We start from the raw sequence: 17,945 nt of genomic DNA on the forward strand, positions 1-17,945 counted from the left end.
GTGTCTGTGAGTATTTTATTTGGTCAAATTTTTTAGTAGTATATAATTATGTTTAAAATGAGTTTAAATTTAATAAATAATAATTGTGAAGGGTTTAGATTTTAAATATTAGATATCTATTTATTGAATTTATTTATATATATATTTTTAAATAATATTTATGAATGTTTATATATTATATTTTAAATAAATATAATTTAAATATTTTTTAAAATTATTAAATTTTTAAATATAAAATATTAACAAAAACATTTTTATGTATATTATTAATTAAAATATATAAAATTAAATAGATCTTTTTGGATATAATAATTGGGTTTGAAACAAATTGATAATAAATTTTAATAAAGTTTCAGATAGGTTTCGGTATTGAATATATTAATAAATTTATATTTGAAGTGATTTTTGTAAGTTCATTGTCATTCTTAGGGATAACAACAAATAGAATATCTATGAAAATCACCACACTGAATCCGAACTTGGATAATATCATCAAAAACTTGAACTCATCTTAAACTAATTATTATTATCTAGAAAATACCTGTTTAATTTTATATATTTTAAATAATAATATTCATAAAAATTATTTTTATTAATAATTTATGTTTTAACAATTTAAATAATTCTATAAAATATTTCAAGTTTATTTTATATAAAATAAAATATATAAAAATTTATAAATATATATTTTATATTTAATTTAAATATTTATATAAACTTAACATGTAACATTTGGATTCATTGTAAATATTAAATTTAAATTTAAATATAATTATATGTTATTTAAATTTATTATATTAAAATTTAATTAAATTAAATATTTATAAAAAAATTTAATTTATTGCCATCCCTGCATAGTACCCATCGCCGGCGGACACGTACACAAGTTCCTCTCCCCACGATAAAGAAAAAACTGGGCCACAAGGACTGAATGGGAATAAATTGATCATATTTGGCCCATCACGTTATTCGTATTGTGTTCAGATGAAAATTAGAATCGCCGACACATAATTATCACGTGGAGTCGCTTTTTCCAATTACCCAATTTTCGCTACAACGAATTTTGTGGAGTCTTCTTTACTAAAGTGGATTTGCCAATTGATTGTTCTCTATTTTCAAGGTATAAAAAATGAAAAAAAATTTAATTAAAGTAATTTAATGTAAAATGTTCAAATACAGATGAGATAAATGAGCTCAGCACTTTTTTATGGGCCAAAAATTTTCTTTGGATTCGAAAATGACCAAAACTTTTCTCCATACATGCATATACTGCGTTGTCTGTCATCGCTTTCCATAAAGCTATTCAAATTATTCTGTCCGATAATGTCTCTTTATAAATTCATTCGTTCCCTCAATTTGTGCAACTCATCCACCTTTATTATTTTTGGGGGAACAATATTATTTATTATTTTCTTTTAGTTAATATTCAGCATTGAGCAATCAGAATTCAGGAGTCCAGTAGATCAAAGACCTAATTTCAATTGTTCAATTTCATGCAAAGTAATGATATTCATTACATTGTCCGGTAAATAACTTTGCAGTTGATACAAGATCACAGGTTACAACGCATTTAAAATAGCTACAGATGGAATGCAACAATCAAAACACCTGCTTATGCCACATGAAACGGACAATAATTCAGCTAAACAAGAAAAGACTAAATGCTCTGAAATTGGAAAAAATGATGAAAACTACTCAAGAATTCTCATCTAAACTTTTTTTTTTCTTCATCAAAACTATGTGGTGAACACATCTTATACAGCAGAGCTATCAAAAAGGTTCCAGTCATTAACTTTGAAGGTAGAGACAGCAAGCTTAAAGACCTCAGCCATCGGCAAAAATCCAGATTGTGCAGCAGGAACTGCCAAACCAGCACCAACTGTGCTTGCACTTTCACTCAAAGGACTGCAACCACAATAATACCAGAAAAATATAAGAGAAATGGGCCAAACAAGGCGTATGCATGAATAATGGGTGGCAGCGACAAATGATCTACTCTGTTTTCGTACAAAACTATTCGAAATATGCATGAATGAAAATTCATCCATAGAGGGTTTTGATGCTTAAAAAGACCACTGAAAGGAGTAGTCTCTGGGCCTTGGCCCAAGGAGTAAATCAGGTTTTGGGTTGCAGTATCTTGGGTTTATTCTTACACAAAAGAATAAGGAACCTCTTTTTTCCTTGAGCAGTATAATTTCTAATGCTTCATTAAGGTTTTTTTTTTTTTTTTTTTTTTTTTGGGAGTATTGTAAATGAAGAATAAACTAATGATAATATTTTTTATTTTGTTGTTTCCAAAGAATATTAAAATAATTTCCAGTAAGATATAAATTTATAATTCTTTTTACCAAATTATTTGACAGGTGACTTGCTAAAATCAAAAAGGCGGATAAGATCTCAGGCAAGAAGCAAAGGTCAGAAGACAAATAACAAATGTTTCCACATTATTCTAATTTCTAATGGTTTATATTTACAATGAAAACCAGTGTTTAAAATCTCAAGTCATTGAGTCTGACTCTGACAGTTCTGAAACTAAAGTAAAGGCTGTCTAAACTAAATCCCTAAGGATATAACTTCTTTCATTTTCAAAACCTTAATTCAAATTAAGTCCAGAACTAACTTAAGTTGACCATGTGAACCCATTTTATTATTTCCTTTCCATTCATGGCATAAAATTATGTCTGGTTTCATGCTGCTGTGATCCTACTATAGCATTTACCGTTTTCTTGGGCTATGGAACTGGCTATTTGGAATCCAACACAAGGCCCAAAACCCAAGATAATCACAGTTATCTATTTCCATTAACCATGCACATTTCATGGACCATCACTTACTTTATTAAGACCGGTTCATATGCAGTTATTAGCACATCTGTAGTAACTCCCTTAAGGCGTAAATTTGCCAAATAAATCTGCAGATATAAGTCAATAAATAGTGTTAATATTTGAAACAATTGAAGAATGGAGAGCAAACATGTGACAAACTTACTTTTACAACATTTTGTGCTTCTCTTCCTTGTCGTCCCTTAGAAATTGCCTGTAATGTGAATTAGTGCAGAAGATGAGAAGAAACAGTTTACAAGGATTGATGGAAAAAAGACAGGTAGTCAGAAGCAGCCCCTTAAGATTTTATAAGGCAATATACCTATGGTAAAGTAAAAAGCTTCAGATGCTAAAGCCATAATCTAGAGAGGCAATAAATTTAAAGCAGAAGAGTATACAGCTGCCTAAGTTACTCCAATATCTTTGCATCCTTGAACACAGTTTATACATGAGCAAGCTCTGTTATTGCAACAGAGAGTTTGCCATCTTTTCATGTCTTTTTCTCCTTTTATCTTTTTTTTTTTTTTGTTAATAAGTATATTGCTTCTGTTCTCTATCTTGAAACAAGTTATAGCTCCCTACATATAACATTTACTTTCAACTCCACAAGCAAACCACTAGCCTCATAAAAATAAATCAACTGAAGGTTTGCGTTCATACCGTGAAATATATGGGACATATTTTAAAAGACTAAGACCATTATTCAGATTAATTTGAATACTGACCAACCAAATGCTCATTGAAGATATAGACTATAATAATATGGCACTGGACATGAATGACACAAATAATCAGACAATAGCATAAGCAAATAAAACATTATTACAGCACATCAGTGATCAGAGTAAGTATAAGCAGGCAATTTTAGCATGATTATGAGCGAATTCTGACAACAAAACCTAAAACCATTAATCTTGCCACATGCAATTGATAGAACACATACCATTTGGCTGACAGCAGTGGTAACAACAGAAGGAATATTCCTGTAATGCAAACCAGGGGCCTCAACTACTCCTGAGTGCTCAATCAGCTGAAGTATCGTAGCAGGAATTAAAAAAAAAAAGGTTAAATTTAGAAACAAACTCCCCAATAGAGTAAAGGAACTTGACCTACTAGACACTGTCTCAACACAAGGATTTTTAAGGGAAATCTTTGCATTCCCCACAAACAAGGTGAATGACTAACATGAAGCAACACAATAATTTGCAAGATCAAGGAATCAGCTACATCGTTAGTTTGATTAGTTCTTTGATAATAATGTAAATATAGGACAGCAAAACTAATCTACCACATGCCCAAGGTAGAAACAACATTATCAGAATCAATCAAGGTATTTACTGTGCACCCTTCAGCATCTTGTTCAGTAGCAAGGTCTTGAAGAAACCAGGTGGCACTTCCATTATCTCCAACATCACGCTTAAAATCTAAGAGCTCAAAGATCAAGCTTTCATCACGAGCAGGATCCACAAATACCTCCTACACAGCCAGAAGTAAGTAAATAATTAAATATTCGATAACATAAGAAACTACCCAGATGAGAAAAGTTAAACCATTTATTCAATTGCTAATGCCATGAAGTTTAACCAAACCTGATGATCAGGAACTTGTCGAACATTGCTCACATCCTACAAATTTTTGTACGCTTTAATCAATTAATAGATTCTAAGTACTTAAAATCACACTAGAGCCCCTCAAAGGGTCAGACCAAAAAAAATAACAAACAATAATTAAAATTAACTAACCTGAAACCTAAGAGGGAAGGTGCTAACAATCGCACCTCCAAACAATGAGCGCTCCGCATAAAAATCTTCCGGCATTTTAGCAGATAAAATCCGAAATCAGGAATCTCGTCCTTTACAACTAGTAATAAAGAATCGCCAAATCAACTCAAATCATCAACATACAAATACACAAATATACAAGCCACAAAAATGTAGAAAATAAAAATAAAATAAAATATAAAACACGGATTAACTCTTAACAGAAATTTCTCAATTTAGAAGAAATCAGCCGATCAAATATGAAAAATTGGAGGATGAACTTGTAAATAAGTCATTTTCATGGAAAGAGAAGTGCAAGAAGTGGATGAACTGTAAGGTTATAGGATTCTAAGTTTAAGAATCATACCTGAAACGAGCGAGAGTTGAAGAGAAAATTTTGCAGTTCTAATGGAGTTTCGAAACTTCGCGGTCTGCGTGTGGGTTTATGCAGGGAAGTTGTTTGGCGCGTATGTACGACGCCACGTATCCTCGAAAGACTAGGGGTAAGATGGGAAACAAAAATAATGAGAACATAAATTATATCTGGTAAACTTACAATTTATTACCCGTAGTTTAACTCATCTGTCAAGTAAGGCCTGATATTAAGTTCGTAGCAAAATAATATTTTGAATTTTACCATCATTAGCAAAGGGAGGCAATTGCTTAGAAGTTATTTTAAAAAAATTTAAAGTAAATTATAATTTAGTTTTTCAATTTAAATGACATATGAATTAGTTTATATATTTTTAAAATTTATTTTTTAGTAATTGATAATTAAATAAACATACATATTTATTCATCTGTCTAATTATTCATTTAAGTTATTATTAATTAAACTAAAAATATCAAAATAATATGTTAAATATATAATTTAAATTTTATTATAAACTAGTCTTCAAATTTTATAATAATTATTACCTAAGTATATTATACATTTAAACTAAAAGAATTTAATTAGAAAATTTATTCTTGTATTGTATTATGTTATAGTTAAAAAAATGAAATAATAATTTTGACACTTTTATATTTATATACATCCAGATAAAAATAAATATGTGGGCATATTAAAATATTAATAGCTAAATAAATAGATTTTAAAAATATATAAACTAACATATATATTTTACTAAATTTTAAGAACTAAATTATAATTTAACTTAACAAAATTTAAGCAATTTTAATTGTCTAAATATCAATAGTGCATAAACTTAAAATAATTTTTGTCAAAAAGTTAATTCAATGCATACTTAAAAAACGTGCAAAACTACATAATAATTTTTTATAATTTCCTCATTTTATTTTGTTTAAATGGATATGTGATTAATTACTCGTATTCAATTGTAGATGAAAGTGTCATTTACAAGTCATTGACCTCTAATTATGAATAAAAAATTATACTTCTTAAGAATTTAAATTGTAAATTTTTTAAAATATAAAATAAAATGTACCACCCCTAATTTTTAAATTTATTATTTTTGGGTAAATATTGATATTTTATTTTAATTAAATTTTGAAAAATTATTTGAGATTTTTCGGATTTTCGAAATCGAGTTTGATTTCTAAAAAATATAAAACTTTGATGATTTTTAAAAATTAATTTAAAGACCACGTGGCAAAATTAAAAATTTATTTGGATTCTATGGATTTTTCTGAGTTTTCTGAAATTTTTTTCGGAATTTTCGGACCTTGTTTTCAGTCTCAAGGCAGAGTAAAAATTTAAAATTTTGTATCTTGAATCGGACCAACCGAATCGAATCGAACCGGATCGAATCGATCAAATCGGACCGGCTTTCTTCTTCTTTTCTTCCCTTCCCTTCCCCTGCGCGTTCCGTCTCTCCTCCTTCCCTTCCCATTTTCTCTCTCCTCCCTCACCCCCAGGGCGAGCCGCTGCCTCCCCACCTCGTCGGCGCATCGTCCCGAGGCCTCCCCACCGCCGACCGGCCTTTCAAGCTGCCGAAAACGACGCGCGAAGGCCACCCGACGTGCGAGCGCCGCTTCGGCTTCCCCGCCAAAATCTGGCCAATCCGGCCACCGATTGGGCTGGGTCTTGTGTCAAACACCATATACACCTCGAGAGCTTTCCATAAACACCAAGAATACCAAAATCCATTGAGCGGTTTGTCCAATTTTTGTCTGGGAAGTTTTAGCCCATTTCGATTTTTGGGCTAGATTTCTCGCAAACCGTGAACCCCACGAGAAAAACGAGAGTACCAGAGCGCTCCACTCATCGAGAGCTTCACGGCAATATAAATTTCAAAATTTTTCGATACCGTTTTTCGGTGGATCCCACGAAACTTTGTAGTGTTTTTCTGAGCATTAAATGAGTTTAGAAAATTTCGTAAAAATTTTATACTAACCCCCGCGTTGTGGGCTTCGTGTAGGTACCTTCAATTCGTGGAAATTCGACAGTTGTCTGGGTCTATGAATTTCGGGCCAGACAGACCGACTACCAAAAAAGTCTTGGAATTGGATCGGGATTTTGGCTACCCCACCATTGTCAGACGCCTCGAGCGCATTCTCGAGATCGGAATCGGCATAGATAAACCCGAACCTTATTTTTTCGTAATTTTCTAGTGCTTAAATGGGATTAAAAATTCATAAAATATTCTTGGTAGCTCAGAAAATTATGATTCTTTTTGCATTAGCCTAATAATATTGCTAAGGACCGCGGGGCAAGTTTTAGAATTTTTAGAGTTTATTTGGATAATTTTTGCAAAAAGGGTCAATTATAAGGACTAAACTGTAATTTCACATATTGTGATTGATGATTGTTTGGATGGACCCAGGAGGGGCTGTGTGATATGATTGAGTTGTGGATGTATGGTTAGTGAATATAGAAGTGTGTTTTAAACCCATTTGCATGTTGGGTAGGTCATAGGTATAGGGGAGACTCTGCCGGATTTTCGGCACGACTTATGACGTCTTTGGTCTTTTTCTTAGTTTGTATTAAGTCAAATTTATTAAATAATTGTAATAAAATTGTCAGGTGAGCAGAACGACCTTCTTCTTCTTCACGGATGCCATTGACTCTAAGTCAATCTGTGAGTAAAATATTAATTTTAATTGTAATTTTGATATTATTATATGTTCAAGTATGTCCATGCATCACTTATATGTATATATCTATGTAGTTAAACTCGAGACACGTTTTATGTTACATTCACAACTGTTAAAGTGTCATGGATGTTATTGTAGTAATTTGGAGCAGTGTGCATGCGTTGTCATACGTGTGATGTGGTGTTGGCTATGGATAGGACAGGTAGACACGGCTTGAGATCTTCGCTAGGACCCGGTCCTTCGGGATAGACACGACCTGAGTTCTTCGCTGGGACCCCGATTTGATTTATTAAGTGGAAGTCCGAGCTTGAGTTCTTCGCTGGCACAGTTTGAATTAAGAGAGCTGTATAGGGGATGAGTTCCCATATATGTATTGTTTGACATTATCGAGTGTGTGAGTGCTCCAAATTACCTTTTTGCTGTTATGATGTGAAAATATTGACGATGTTGCATCTCACTTTACAGGGTACATTAGTTTTAGATAGCTATAGAGATTATGGTTAAAATTGATATTTTACTCTCTAAGTCGTATGCTCACTCCTGTTCATTATTTTTCAGACTACAGGAGGATTTTTGTTGTGGTTAACCTGCTTTTCTCATTCGCAAGTTGTTTATTAATGTTTGTGTAATTCTATTAACTCCTATAATTTCCGCATGTGTTATAAATATTTATTTAATTTGGGTCTGTAATGTAATTATCATGTTGGACCTGTAAACTTATTATTATATGCATGTTTGATGGACTGGATAAGGGAGCTGAGCTCCCATTTATTTTTATGACATTTGAGTATGTAGAGGGTGAGCTAAGCTCCCCAGTTGATTATATATATTGTGTTTACAGGTTGGGTGAGTCAAAAACTCTCCGTTGAATGTTCACTTTATGTCCGGATTCTGTCCGATTGAATTCTTGAAATTGGGCTCAAATGAGCCTTAGAGTTGGGTTAAGGAATAGTTAGGCTTACTACGGGTCTCGGGGGTTTTAGGCTGGCCCAGGTCCTAGTGCCGGTCCGGCTCATAGGTTGGGTCATGACATAAAAAGTTTTTTTTAATTATATATATATTAATTAATTTAATTTGGCTAAATTTTAAATCCATAAATTAAAAATTATAAGAAGTTTACATCTTTATTAATATTTTGAACATTATTTTTTAACTTTTCAAGTTTTTTCCTAACCTTAACAGTTAAATAAAGTTATAGGAAAAGAAAAGTGCTCTATAGTGAAGTTTGAGGGTACAATGAAGGGAGTATCTAATAAATTTAAGACATATCAGATAATTAAATATTTAAAAAATAAACTAATTTGCAAATAAATAATAGTGTAGTTATTAATCTATTCTAGCAACACCGATTGTTAGGAAAAAATACAAACTTCTTTTGAAGGAATTTGCTAACTAGAAAAAATTGAAACTATAGAAAATTTCAAATGAGCCAACTAATTGATTTTTATGATTGATATCACACAACTCTATTGTCTAAAACAGTAGGATGATAATTAATATTAACCCATGAAAAAAAAAAACCATCCTCTTTTAAATCAAATTGATTTATTTTCCCTTTTTATAAAATCAAATTAACAATTTTAAAATTATAACTTTCAGCTAGACCAAGCATGATCAATTGGAAAAAGTATGAAAAATATTATAGCCTAATTGTTAGAGATAAAAACAAGGAAATGAAAGGGCAAAGACATAAATTGCTTAATATATAGAAAAATGTTTTAATATCAGGGTGGGGATGTAGCTCAGATGGTAGAGCGCTCGCTTAGCATGCGAGAGGTACGGGGATCGATACCCCGCATCTCCAATCAGATTTTTTACCTTTTTTTTTTTCTTTTAGTTAGCTTTATACTCAAAATATTAATAATAAAAATAAATTTAAAAATTTTATTTATATGTTTTAGTTTTCAAAAAAATATAAACCTTAAACTTTATAGTAACTAGTAAGATAGAGAAATAAACCATAAATGTAAAGGTTTGTTTATTTATTTATTTATTAAAAAATATTAATTATTGATATAATAATCATATTAATTTTAGAAACATCGACCTATATTTATGAGGATAAAGGGATTGCATAATTTAAATATACGAATTTTTAAATTAAAGGTAAGTTTGGTATAAAATTAAAAAAATTAAAGGTTAAATATTATATTTATAATTTTTTAATTATTAAATATTGTAATTATTAATTTAATTTCTCAAAATTAATATTTAACTCTTAAGATGATATAAATATTAATAAAATAAAAAATTGACATAATTTCTTTAATTATTCAACAACATTGATAAGAATCACCTTAAGATTCGAATATTTTAATATTTTTTATCAATATATGTTTTAGTATTAAGCTATTAATTTTATGACCAATTATTTTTAAAGAAAACAATTATAAAATGATATTGAAAAACTTAAAAGTATAAAAAAATCAAGAACCTTATTAATGTTATAGTTTAAACATACTTAAATTTAGTTTAAAATTATTAATTATTCAATTATTTTTTTTTCAATATTGTGGGGGGGCCAATTAAAAAAAAATGATAAAAGTACTTAAAAAAATACAGAGAGCACAAGAAAAAAAAAAAAACCCATGGACCTTATATTATTATTTAGTAAAATAGTCTTGTATTTACTAAAGAAATTTAATTTAACTTAAAATTAAAATTTATGGATTAAATTTTTTGATTTAAATAAAAAATTAAGAAGCTTAATTTTTAAAATTTAAAATTAAAATTTTTAATTTTTTCTTATTTTTAAGTTAAATTAAATAAAAAATTAAATATAAGAATATAATTAAATTTTAAGCCATTATTTATTTTCCTCAACGCACTCAAATTATTCAATTGCAAAATGATTGCGGTTAAGGTAAAAAAAATTATTTTCAAAATTTTATGATTAATAATTTTAAATATTTTTAATTTTTAATTTTAATTTTGATAATGGCTCGAACCTCCATGTTTTTAATAATATTAGATTAAAATTTATTAATTTTTTTTAATAATAATATTAAAAAAATAATAAAAAAAATAAAAAGAAAGGGAAAAAGAAACAAAAACAAATCCTTAGCTTCATCTTCCACCAAACGGCATCCAAAATCAACCGAAAAGGGCCAAATCCCTCTCTGCCTCTTTTCATTTCAACACCCTCAACCTCAATCATCTGTCTGTTCTCCCTCTCCACCTACAGCTACAAACATTTTATTTATTTTATTTATTTTTTTCCTCTTCTTTCCTTGGTAATATCATTTTAGGCCCATGCTTCTTTGCCTGATTTGATAGTTTCCCTTCATCTCTTCTTTAAGAGTACACCTTCCCCTCCGGAAAAAAAAACCTTCTGTTTCAAACCCTACTTTCTCATTTGTACGCCACCACCGCTCAATCTACCGGTCCGCGGCTTCGCGTTCCGGCTTATTTCGATTAACGTCTGCTTATCACTGGCCTTTTTTTGAGGTTCTTCGACCCTTCGATCATTGCCTTTAGATCATTTGTTCCGGTTTATTAGTTGTGTGTTGTGGATTTTGAGCTGGAGATCGGGGGTTTAAAGTTCGGATTCGGATCCGACGGGAAAATATGAGTAATCAGAAGAAGAGAAACTTTCAGATAGAGGCGTTTAAGCACCGGGTCGTGGTGGATCCGAAATATGCTGACAAGACCTGGAAGATTCTGGAGCATGCTATCCATGAGATTTATAATCACAACGCTAGTGGCCTTAGTTTTGAAGAGCTTTATAGGTTTGCCCCTTTAATCTTTTTCCCTTTTTTTTTTTTTTTTTGAGCCATGCGTTTCTTTATATTTTGCGTGTCTATTTAGGTTCTTTGAGATTAACGGTGATTCGAAGTTGTCTTTATATCATGGAAAATATTGCGATTGATTATTAACATTTTAATCTTCTGATTTTTTTTTTAATTTTTTTATTAATTTGGTTTGATTATATATATGTATGGTTTCCTATATTTTCTCATTTCATGTTTTCTTTAGACACTAATTTTTATTAGATTTAGCTTGTGGTGGCTCTTTGGGGCTTTGGTAACCTTGGTGCATACTTGGTGAAAATTGTTACTAGTAAATTCATTTACTAATATAAATGGAGTAAAGTTTTTCGATTATGCTTGTGCTGAAATTCATAAGGAATCAGCTTAGTTAGCAGATGACACGTTAGTGATGAGCAAATCATTTCTGTTGTATATTAGTAGGAGTACTTGATGATGCACAATCCTATCAATTTTTTTTTAATTAAAATGCTATTTGCTGCAGTAATGCGGGTAAAATTGTTTAAAAGTTTCTGCAAACCAATTTGGGATATAGACATTGGTTTTCTTAACTTGATAAAAGAATTGAAAAAAAATAAATATAAAAGAAGGTTTTCGTTGTCTTCTTGCTTGTGCCTTCTTACCCTATGCAATAGCCAGGAATTCAAAATTGAACTCTACCTAAAGTGGCAGATACAGAGCCACTTTCTATCAAAGAAAATTTCATATGGCAACAGTCGATAGGTTAGATAATATTACATCCATTTCTTTTTCCCCTTCGTTGTGTAAGAATAAAATATATAGGCAATCGACTAAATTCTTAAAACAAAAATCAATTTAAAACAAACATAAAATATCCATCAAAGTTAAGTAAATATGGATTATGGGAGAAAGCAATTGTTGAATTTCTTTGTTTTCTAATGCATTTCTTCCTCCTTTCCATTTTTCTCCGTATCTATTCTCTCTCTCCTTTTCTCCCCCCATCTTTTTCTAATCTTCTTTTTGCTGTGTGCATTGGGTGTACTAATTTTGCTGGCTGTGGCGTTTCCCTCTTAATGAAGTCACTTATAGGTGCTAAAAAAGGAAAATTGCCTCGATCTTTTTTTTTTTTCCCAAGAGTCCAGACGTACAGTACATGTGATTGTGTTATCTGTGATTTTTTTTATTAAAATAATATTTTACACTCTTGAAGTTTATTATATATATATATATTGTATTAGGAAATTGGCATGTTTACAGGTGTGATGCAGTTGTGGAATTGTTATGGTCATTCAATCTTTTTTACCATCTACTTCATGCAAGACTGTATTTTAGGTAGTTCTGCATCATGCATTTTGAGTGTGTTTCTGAGGCTACTTTAAGTGTATATGTGTACTTTTTATTTGCACACTTACCTAGAATCTTATTATTGTGTCTGGTTTATTGCTCGCTATTTTTTTTTTATTTTTTTCCACAAATCTAAGCCTCTTCTATCCAAAACCAAGAAAAAGATAGGGGAAGGGGCAAAAGGATGCAGAATCCATGGGGTTGTGTGTCTAATGTTAAAGTTTTGGCATAATTTCAGGAATGCTTATAATATGGTGCTGCACAAATTTGGTGAAAAGTTGTATTCTGGTCTGGTTTCAACTATGACTTCGCATCTTAAAGAAATATCAAAATCTATTGATGCTGCGCAGGGAGATTCATTTTTGGAGGAGCTGAACAGGAAATGGAATGACCATAACAAAGCATTGCAAATGATTAGGGATATATTGATGTACATGGACAGGACATATATTCCAAGCACTCATAAAACCCCTGTTCATGAGCTTGGATTGAATTTGTGGAGGGATAATATCATACACTCCAGCAAAATTCAAACAAGGCTTCTAAATACACTTCTTGAACTAGTTCATAGAGAGCGAACTGGTGAAGTTATAGACCGAGGGTTGATGAGGAACATAATCAAGATGCTTATGGATCTAGGTTCATCAGTTTACCAAGAGGACTTTGAGAAGCCATTTCTTGAGGTTTCAGCTGAGTTTTATAAGGGTGAATCACAGGAGTTCATTGTATGCTGTGATTGTGGTGAGTATTTGAAGAAAGCTGAGAAACGTTTAAATGAAGAGATAGAGAGAGTGACACACTACTTGGATTCGAAGAGTGAAGTCAGGATAACTAATGTGGTTGAGAAGGAAATGATTGCTAATCACATGCTGAGACTAGTCCACATGGAGAATTCAGGCCTGGTAAATATGCTTCTTGATGATAAATATGAAGACTTGGGAAGAATGTATAACTTGTTTCGTCGGGTTCCTAATGGTCTTCTAACAATACGAGAAGTGATGACTTCTCACCTTAGGGAGACTGGTAAGCAGGTAGTTACTGATCCAGAAAGGTTGAAGGATCCGGTGGAATTTGTTCAGCGTTTGTTGGATGAAAAGGATAAATATGATAGCATCATAAGCTTGGCATTCAACAATGATAAGACATTCCAGAATGCTTTGAATTCCTCTTTTGAATATTTTATTAATTTGAATGCTCGTTCTCCTGAATTCATTTCATTGTTTGTGGATGACAAGCTTAGAAAAGGTCTAAAGGGAGTTAGTGAGGAGGATGTGGAGGTTATTCTTGACAAGGTGATGATGCTGTTCCGTTACTTGCAGGAGAAAGATGTATTTGAGAAGTATTATAAACAGCATTTGGCTAAGCGGCTATTATCAGGAAAAACCGTCTCTGATGATGCAGAGAGAAGTTTGATAGTCAAACTTAAGACCGAATGTGGATATCAATTCACATCAAAATTAGAAGGGATGTTCACTGACATGAAGACCTCCCAGGATACAATGCAAGGGTTTTATGCAAGCCAACCTGAGTTAGGGGATGGACCCACACTGGTCGTCCAGGTTTTGACAACAGGATCTTGGCCAACTCAGCCTATTGTTACTTGCAACTTACCTTCTGAAATGTCAGCACTGTGTGAGAAGTTCAGGTCATATTACCTTGGGACACATACTGGTCGGAGACTGTCCTGGCAAACTAACATGGGCACAGCAGACATTAAAGCAACATTCGGGAAGGGTCAGAAACATGAGTTGAATGTATCTACATACCAAATGTGTGTTCTCATGCTGTTTAATAATGCTGATCGACTTAGCTACAAGGAGATTGAGCAGGCAACAGAGATTCCTGCTTCAGACCTGAAGAGGTGCTTGCAATCCATGGCATGTGTGAAAGGGAAAAATGTACTTCGGAAAGAGCCCATGAGTAAAGACATTGGTGAGGAAGATGCTTTTTTCGTCAATGACAAGTTCACGAGCAAATTCTACAAGGTGAAGATAGGAACTGTAGTTGCACAAAAGGAATCAGAACCTGAAAAGCAGGAGACTCGGCAGAGAGTGGAGGAGGACAGAAAGCCTCAGATTGAAGCAGCAATAGTTAGGATCATGAAATCAAGGAGGGTTTTGGATCATAACAATATAATTGCTGAGGTCACAAAGCAGTTGCAGTCACGATTTCTGGCCAACCCGACTGAGATTAAAAAACGTATCGAGTCTCTTATCGAGCGAGATTTCTTGGAGAGAGACAGTGCTGACAGAAAATTGTATCGGTATCTTGCTTGAAGGGATAGCTTGAGCAGGTTACTCGTTTTCCTTCTTGTGGGATGGTTTAAGCATTACCAATTGGACTTGTACCTTGGTAAGTGGAAAATTGTTCTAGTTCCACAAGTTTATTGGATTTTAATGAATACCATTTATTTCAGCTTTCATTATTGTCTGCGCCACTGGCTGGTCCGAAATTTTCGGCCTACATTTTATGGTGTTTCTTCCTTGCCTATTTCCCTAATTTAAAAGGTTGTAGATAATTAGGGATCACTGCAGGGATTATAGTATTAGTAGTGCAGATAGCAGGAAGCCAGCCCATGTATTATTTGGTTGAACTAAATATTGTCAGCAGCAATATTTCATGTCCATCATCATTTAGAAATGCTCATGAAAGGGCTAGATTAGATTTCTTGTAAGATTTCATATTGTGTTTGATATTGCCACTAGGAGAGGCAATGTCTGTGTTTTGGCCACCAAGGGAACGTTACACCTACTGGCGGTTCCATATCTTACGCAATTTTGAAGCCTTGCTCCTGTGCCCTGTAAAATTTTGTGCAGGTGTTGCCTGTGCCTGAGTTGTATAAATTTGTAAAATTATTTTCAGTTTGGTTTGTTGAATTTCCCCAGCCGAAGATAGCATTAGATTGGATCCTTTAAGATAGAAAAATGTGTTATAGACCTTATGGTGTAATATTTGCATCAGCATGACGAGAATATTATTGCTGTTATTTTCATACCTGTACACGATCAGCGATGGTGACCTAGAATCATCATCTATTAAAGGGGTAGCTTTTGTTGGAGATAATAATGTGGGAACCATGCCTAAGGTATTTGGAATCTGCCAGTTGTAAATGTTCCACCATCACTGATGGTGTGCCACTAGACTTCGACCATGGAAATGCTAATTTCTGAGGTTTGACAATGGCCGCTCCATTGGCGAAGGCATCTCCCTTTAATCTCCTCTTTTTGTCCTTTTTCTTTTCTTTATCCAACTTTTAGGGTAAATTATGTAGAAGGTACTTCGTATGAAATAGTAAATTATCCAAATTTCACTTGGTAATGTCAAACTCTATTATCTTTAATTTAAATAATATTAGATTTCTAAATTATTGGTACTGTTGCTCAATTTGACCTTTATAGTTGATTTTAAGTTATTTAAGTTGTAGGTGAGAAGAAACAGGTTTTGAATTATTAAAATATCGATTTATATGATTTGAATTATTCAGAATTTGAGAATATGGATAGGGAAAGAGAATGAGAGAATAAATAATTATAAAATATTATTTTTAATTAATTAATTGTTTTAATTAATAAATTAACATAGAGAAAATATAATTATTTTTTAATCTAATAAGTGTTATATTAAAAAAAAATTAAAAAATTATAATAAAAAAATTTTATATTACTTAAATGGAAGATTAGAAAATTTTATATTATAAATTTATATGAAACACTATTTATATAATGTACAATCCATTTTCATAGTTTTTATTCCCAACAGTAACAGTAAGACTTGGAATCCTTATATTTCATTTTTTTTTTTCCTTCTTTGTTTGTTTGCAGATGACATCATTGATGATGATTGCCATTTGCCAATTTCTTATGAGGATGCCACTACTTTCAATTTATTTAATGACGAGATGATGAGATGATGTTTAAATTGAATCGCCTACATTTCATACAAAAATCCAATATTCAAATGAAAAACAGTTAGCAACTTACTGAACGGGAAACTTTTTTGACCTTTCAACACTTCTTTCTTTCTGGTTGTTATCTCCCATATTACAAACCTTTCTAGGGATTGAGAAAGTCTGCCAAAGGTCAAGTCCACAATTTTTCATCAGTGCTATGATAAACTCCCTACTCTTTCAAGTTCAAAGATGCATGCGACCCGCAAAAAAATCTTAGAATTTCGTAACTTGAATTATCTCAATAAATTACATCTTAATTAGTTTTTAAAAAAATATCTTAATTTTTGTTTCTTTTAATTTTTAAATCTTAATTACATTTTAAAGGAGATATTCATTTTTATTTTCTAAAAAAAAAAGTAATAATTCATTATTATTCATATTAAGGGCTACGAGTTACGAGTCTATATGGTTTCCTCCAATTCTTACACGCCATAGTTTGATAGTTGCACAGTTATATAATCCTAATGTGAAGGACGAACATGACAGGAATCATGAATTCAAGAGCCAGACAGCATAAAACGCATCTCAGGTGCTGTAAGAAATCAAATCAACAAAATAAATCAAATAACATATACCATCTCAGGCATTCAGCAAAGGCAGTATGACGCTTGGTGGTTGCTCACGCCTGTTATTGCTCGGCGATGGGTGGCTCAAGAGTACGAGAGCTGGGCTACCAGGTTTTTTGAAAAAAAAAAGTGAATATATATATATATATATATATATATATATATATATATATATATATATACACATTTATATTTATATTTTATTTATTTATAAATGGTTAAATAACATTTAATTATATTTATTATAAACATATAATCAATATATTATATCATTAATTTTATTTTTAATTATTATTTATTTATTTATAATTATGTTTATTTAATATAAATCGTATTTAACTAATTAAATACAAATACTTCATTATTTTATGTATATATTATAAATGGAATATTATATAAATAAATACATAATAATAAAATAAATGTAAATATAAATTAAAGTGTTGATTATATTTATAAATTATTTAGTTAGATTATTATATTTTTGTATATTAAATTTTTTTTTGTAATTGACACAATTTTATACATATTAAAATTTAATGCAGCCGCTAATATAGATTCATATTCCAACCAAATACCAAAAATCCAAAATCCTATTTTTTCAAGAGTGATTTCTCATTTCCACGACCAATTACCAAAATTCCAAAATCAACTGTTTTTTCAAGAGTGACTTTTGCGACATAAAACTCCGCCTAAGTAGTTTGCACTTAGCCGGTCCC

General features: G+C 31.4%; 2 protein-coding genes and 1 non-coding gene across 5 annotated transcripts; 2 read left to right on the forward strand and 1 right to left on the reverse strand.

The window, feature by feature from the left end:
- Positions 1-1,489: 1,489 nt before the first annotated feature.
- Positions 1,490-4,927, reverse strand: LOC131168857 (uncharacterized). 2 transcript variants are annotated; one of them, XM_058152855.1, is made up of 8 exons: positions 4,805-4,924; positions 4,565-4,682; positions 4,412-4,447; positions 4,161-4,298; positions 3,766-3,852; positions 2,989-3,036; positions 2,835-2,911; positions 1,490-1,905 (listed from the first exon to the last, which is right to left on the reverse strand). In XM_058152855.1, exons 2-8 carry the CDS (start codon positions 4,637-4,639, stop codon positions 1,755-1,757), a joined length of 612 nt encoding a protein of 203 aa, XP_058008838.1. In that variant the 5' UTR covers positions 4,640-4,682; positions 4,805-4,924; the 3' UTR covers positions 1,490-1,754. The 2 variants fall into 2 exon arrangements, with proteins under 2 accessions (XP_058008838.1, XP_058008837.1); XM_058152854.1 differs by having other exon boundaries at positions 4,565-4,927.
- Positions 4,928-9,370: 4,443 nt separating this feature from the next.
- TRNAA-AGC (transfer RNA alanine (anticodon AGC)) lies at positions 9,371-9,443 on the forward strand. Its single transcript has one exon. It is a non-coding gene; the product is annotated as a tRNA-Ala (tRNA).
- Positions 9,444-10,711: 1,268 nt separating this feature from the next.
- LOC110635182 (cullin-3A) lies at positions 10,712-15,133 on the forward strand. 2 transcript variants are annotated; one of them, XM_021784420.2, is made up of 2 exons: positions 10,712-11,367; positions 12,950-15,133. In XM_021784420.2, exons 1-2 carry the CDS (start codon positions 11,207-11,209, stop codon positions 14,985-14,987), a joined length of 2,199 nt encoding a protein of 732 aa, XP_021640112.2. In that variant the 5' UTR covers positions 10,712-11,206; the 3' UTR covers positions 14,988-15,133. The 2 variants fall into 2 exon arrangements, with proteins under 2 accessions (XP_021640112.2, XP_021640114.2); XM_021784422.2 differs by having other exon boundaries at positions 11,228-11,367; positions 13,062-15,133.
- Positions 15,134-17,945: the final 2,812 nt, after the last annotated feature.

The sequence above is a fragment of the Hevea brasiliensis genome, chromosome 9, assembly GCF_030052815.1.
Source record: "Hevea brasiliensis isolate MT/VB/25A 57/8 chromosome 9, ASM3005281v1, whole genome shotgun sequence".
Classification (NCBI taxonomy): Eukaryota; Viridiplantae; Streptophyta; class Magnoliopsida; order Malpighiales; family Euphorbiaceae; genus Hevea; species Hevea brasiliensis.

Excerpts from the sequence above, each read along its gene's own strand:
- LOC110635182 (XM_021784420.2), top strand. The coding sequence starts at position 11,207 with ATGAGTAATCAGAAGAAGAGAAACTTTCAGATAGAGGCGTTTAAGCAC. Across the intron at positions 11,368-12,949 it reads AGTTTTGAAGAGCTTTATAG|GAATGCTTATAATATGGTGC; the intron begins GTTTGCCCCTTT and ends GCATAATTTCAG.
- LOC131168857 (XM_058152854.1), bottom strand. The coding sequence starts at position 4,639 with ATGCCGGAAGATTTTTATGCGGAGCGCTCATTGTTTGGAGGTGCGATT. Across the intron at positions 3,853-4,160 it reads AAGATGCTGAAGGGTGCACA|CTGATTGAGCACTCAGGAGT; the intron begins GTAAATACCTTG and ends ACGATACTTCAG. Across the intron at positions 3,037-3,765 it reads CCACTGCTGTCAGCCAAATG|GCAATTTCTAAGGGACGACA; the intron begins GTATGTGTTCTA and ends TTCACATTACAG.